Source organism: Rhodamnia argentea, chromosome 7, assembly GCF_020921035.1.
Source record: "Rhodamnia argentea isolate NSW1041297 chromosome 7, ASM2092103v1, whole genome shotgun sequence".
NCBI classification, from domain to species: Eukaryota; Viridiplantae; Streptophyta; class Magnoliopsida; order Myrtales; family Myrtaceae; genus Rhodamnia; species Rhodamnia argentea.
Genome location: NC_063156.1, coordinates 2,962,534 through 2,967,135, shown reverse-complemented (window position 1 = coordinate 2,967,135; position 4,602 = coordinate 2,962,534). Strand labels below are relative to the sequence as shown.

The following is a 4,602-nucleotide window of genomic DNA, read 5'->3' as shown; positions in this document are numbered from 1 at the left end:
AGCAGCCCAAGATCAACTCTTCCGTCTCTTGCAAGATCCACGACGGTAGGTTGGCAACGCAACGCGGCCAAGTGCAGAGGCGTACTCCCTTCTACATCTCTTGCATTTATAAGGTGATCGGAGGGCTTTTTTCCAAAATAGGACAAAAAAAAAATAAACTTACCAAAATAGGTTAAAAAAAATTTATTACTTTGGGTGTGGCTCGGTAGTTAGAGTGTTGAGCGGGGCCAACTCGGCAGTAAACCTGCCGAGCGAGGGGGTCCCCTCGCTCGCCCACGGGCGCTACAGCGCCCAATTAAAGGCGCTGCAAAGGTGCTACAACACCCGATTAAAGGTGCTGCAGTGCCTTCACAGGCGCTACAGAGCATAAGGCTCTGCTTCCCTCATTTTTACCCCAGTCAGAAGCTCTAGGGGTGTGCAACTAGACCGGGTTTACCCGAAACCCGGATCGGCCCACCCGAAAAACTGGAACGGGAATCGGTTCTCGCTTAAACCGGTCCGGGAATCGGTTCCTGCTTAAACCGGTCCGGGAATCGGTTCTAATTTTTGAGAACCGGTTGAAATTGGTGCGATTTCCTGTTCTAGGTGAAGACCCACTTGGACCGATTTTAGAACTGGTTTTTAGTTTTTTTTTTTTTAAAAAAAACCTTAGTGTCTAGTCCATCATCGTTTGTCCTTTGGTTGCCTCACGTCCCTCACCTCCTCTCGATCCTCTGTTTCTTCCCATCTTGTCGTATTATCTATTATATTTTGGACTGTTGCTTTTGGTGAATTGTAATTTTTATTGTTTATTTCATCGATACTCATATTATTTTGATTAAAAAAAATAAAAACAAGTTTTCGGATAGACCTGGACTTGGACCGAAAAATAGGATCGGTTCTAAAACAAGTTCTAAGACAAACATGGTCGGTTCTAAAAACTGGGAACCGATTATAACGAGGTCCGTTTCGGGGTCTAGATTTGGACCCGGCCCATGCTCACCCCTAAGAAGCTCTTCAGCTCTGTCTCCCACACTCTTCGCCTCAGAAGCTTTTCGGCAGAAACTCTCTCCCTCGCCTCGCACTCTCCCTTGCCTCAGAAGCTCCTCCCCAAAGGCTCTCCCTCGCCTCACTCAAAAACCCTCTTCCTCGCCATGCACTCTCCCTCGCACTTTCCTTCGCCTTAAAAGTAGAGCCCTTTCGTTGCTGTCATTCATTTTTCCAACTCGATACTTTTTTTTCATCAGCCTCAATTGCTCATTAAAGGAGATCCCCCTCACCTCGGGCGCCTTTATGGGTAATAAATAATTTTTCAATTAAGTATTACATTTTTATGTAAATTGATGCTATTGTAGGTTGTTAGTACTATGTTTTTATTTTATTGTTAATATTTTCGTAATGTTTAAATTAATTTCTGAATTTTTTATATTGTAGAATTTGAGATAAAAGCAAAGTCGGCCTCCTTATTCGGTGCTTTCTCTCGACAGTTTGAACTCCTCATTTAGTACGTGCTCTCCCTCGGTAGTTTGAGGTAAACGATTGTTATCTATTATGACAATCTCATATTTTTTTATATATCTTACCACTTTTATTTTATGAATATTTTTAATTAATTATATAAATATAAAATTATTTATTAATTATATATCTTAATTAATTATTGATAATTATGTTATAAAAATAAGCTTCAAAAGAAAAAAAATTATAAATAAAATGAATGTTATAAAAACGTAAAAAAATACAAAATACAAAAAAAAACAAAACAAAGGCTTAGGCGTTGAGCCACACTCAAAGTGGTAAAAAAAAAATTAAAACCTATTTTAATAAATTTATTTTTTTAATCCTATTTTGATAAAAAGCCCGTGATCAGAATCGGGTCTATTCAATATGTATCCGACGGTTCCAAGGCATCCGCACTGCGCCGAGACGTGAAGAATGTTTTGTCCCATAGGGGTGAGCATGGTTCCAGGGTAGAACCGAGAACCCGGAACCGAAACCCGTAGGATTCGCTCCGGTTCCAGGTTCCAAGATATACAAGGTAGGTTCCAAGTTCCAAAAATTAAGGAACCTATTCCAACAGATAGGTTCCATGTTCCACTACCCGGAACCTGGACCATAGATTCCGAAATAAATTTTTATATTTTTCTTGGTATATATTTTTGCATGATCATACAATGTTCTATGGTATCCGATGATGAGTGTATAATTTGGAGCCAAACAATTTTTTAGGTTTCAGGCTCCAAAAAATGATAAACGTGTTGCGGTGGATTAGTTTCATGTTCTAAATGTAGCCTGTATGTAACCTAAAATCACTCACTTCTACTTTCTCTTAAATGTTGTAGCGTTCACTCTCATTTTGCTTAACTAAAAATGAAAAAATAAAAGAAATTGATAGGTTCTCGGGTATCCTGGAACCAACCCTAGAACCCGTGACGGGGTAGGTTCTAGGTTCCAAGGTATGACGAGTAGGTTCCAGGTTCCAGGTTCCAGGTTCCAAAAAATGAGGAACCTGTTCAGGGCAGTAAGTTCCAGGTTCCAGATGGAACCTATAAGGAACCCGGAACCGCTCACCCCTATTGTCCCAGCTTAGTTAGAAACTTTGCGGGGTCCAGCCATTGCCCAAGTAGCTCGTCGACGATCTTGACACGATTCATCATGCAAGCGACGTGGATAGGAAGATAGCCGTCCTTGCGGTCTTGCTCCATGGCGCTTGTTGGCAATTTCTCTTTCAAGAACGTGACTCCATCGAAATAATTCGTGAACGCTGCGTAGTGGAGGGGAGTGCCGCCTCCTGCATCTTTCAATTCAAATAGCCACGGCTTCTTTGCCCACATCATGGTCAGCATATCTAAATCCAAGGCAAGAATTTAGTCATATGGGGATGAACGAAAGAGCAAGCGAGAGAGCACGACAGTAGGGTACGGTTTATCCATTTTCTGGTACATAATGAACCGGCGACATGCCGAAGACACTTCCACTCTCTGATCTCCTCTGGTCTTCGTCCTCGTTTGGCCCTTCCAACAAGATCCTGAGAACCTCCAAGTCCCCGGTTTCGACCGCTAGGCACCATGGGGACTTGCTTCCCTTATCGTGACGATACAGCGGATTGGGGTCTTCACTCAGGAGCTGATGGATCACGTCATAACGGCGATTCCTCACGGCATCGTGCAGAGGGGAGTTGCCGCTGTGGTCAGTGCATGTTGGGTTCCCCCGGGGAAGTAGAAGCTCCACCGCACCGGTTTTCCCGGCTCTGACCGCAATGTGCAGCGGCGTCTCTCCTCTGGAGTTCTGACAGGAGATCAAGTGCCGAGGGACAAACTCGATGACTGCTCTGACAATATCATCACTCTCAGTTTTCCATTCATGTCAGATTAATTTGACTGCCAAAGATATAGAACTTTGAAATGCATGGTCACACCCTTTTTAGCATACTTGCCGCAGCGTGAAGCAGTGTATTCTTGGAGGGGCTGCGTAGCCCGAGAAGGACGGGCAATGACACTCTTTCCTTGGCACAATGATCCTCCAGGGCTTTGATGAACTTATCAATGTCCCCTTCCTTTGCGATCGAGAATAGCCGGGGATCCATAATCTTGTCCGATTCTGCGGGATCGTGCTGTCGCTGGCCTGGGTCGCACCCCATTATCGCTTCCAATCTCCGCCTTCTCTGCTCCCAACTCTCCGGTTCATCTATAGACAGCGTCACATCCATCTCCGTGTGTGTGTGACTATGTCTGTGAATTTGAATGAATTGCCCTGGTGTCCCTAGGACTCAAATTTTGGCATATTTATAGCCACAAGTCGAGTTCAACTTGATCGGCTTCTGCCATAATATTTCCAACGTGTGACTTGAGCGGATATAAAATTCCTTACCTAAAAGTACTTATAGCATGTTTGATACCAAGGATAGATCCCTTACTTAATTTAGTTATGGCATGTCAAGTGCGACGGATAGATCCCTTATTTAATATAGTTATGGCAGGTCTGGTACAAATGATTATCCTTTCATCTTGCCCACCACAACTCCCCCCCTCCCCCACAAAAGCAAGGCATCTCAGCTTTTTTGTTCATCTATCAAAGAATAGTAAGGGCAATTATGGTGGTAATGAAAAAGAGACAAAGAGCGGGAGGTTGAGCAAGGCAAGCACAATTTATCGTAGATTATAAGCAATAGCAGGACAATCAGAAGTTTTTTTTTTTTTCGAACAAATCAAAAGTATTCAAAGGCCTAAAAAGGGGGGAACTACCAAAAACGTCTTTCACATAGTGCATTGGTATGAAGGATAGATCCATTACTGATGTAGCTATGGCAAGTCAAGTTCAAAGTATGAATATCTTACTTAATGTAATTATGGCATGTCTGATAGGAAGGATTGTCCTTTTTATATTGCCACTAGCATCATCATCTCCTTGCAAAAGCAAGACATCGAAGTTTTTTTTTTTTTTTCATATGTCAAAGAATAGTAAGGGCAATTATGGTAGTAATGGAAAAGAGATATAGAAAGCGGAAGGCTGAGCAAGGCAAGCTCAAAGGATCCCAGATTATAAGCAATAGTCGAAGACATCAGAAGTATTCGAAGCCTAAAATTAGAGGGAAACTACCAAAAAAATTCTTTAATGCAGTGG

General features: G+C 42.5%; 1 protein-coding gene across 1 annotated transcript; it reads right to left on the bottom strand.

Annotated features, from left to right (window-relative positions):
* Positions 1–2,694: 2,694 nt before the first annotated feature.
* On the bottom strand, positions 2,695–3,811 carry LOC115726820 (ankyrin-1-like). Its single transcript, XM_048281609.1, has 3 exons — positions 3,413–3,811; positions 2,909–3,330; positions 2,695–2,827 (listed from the first exon to the last, which is right to left on the bottom strand). Exons 1-3 carry the CDS (start codon positions 3,686–3,688, stop codon positions 2,785–2,787), a joined length of 741 nt encoding a protein of 246 aa, XP_048137566.1. The 5' UTR covers positions 3,689–3,811; the 3' UTR covers positions 2,695–2,784.
* Positions 3,812–4,602: the final 791 nt, after the last annotated feature.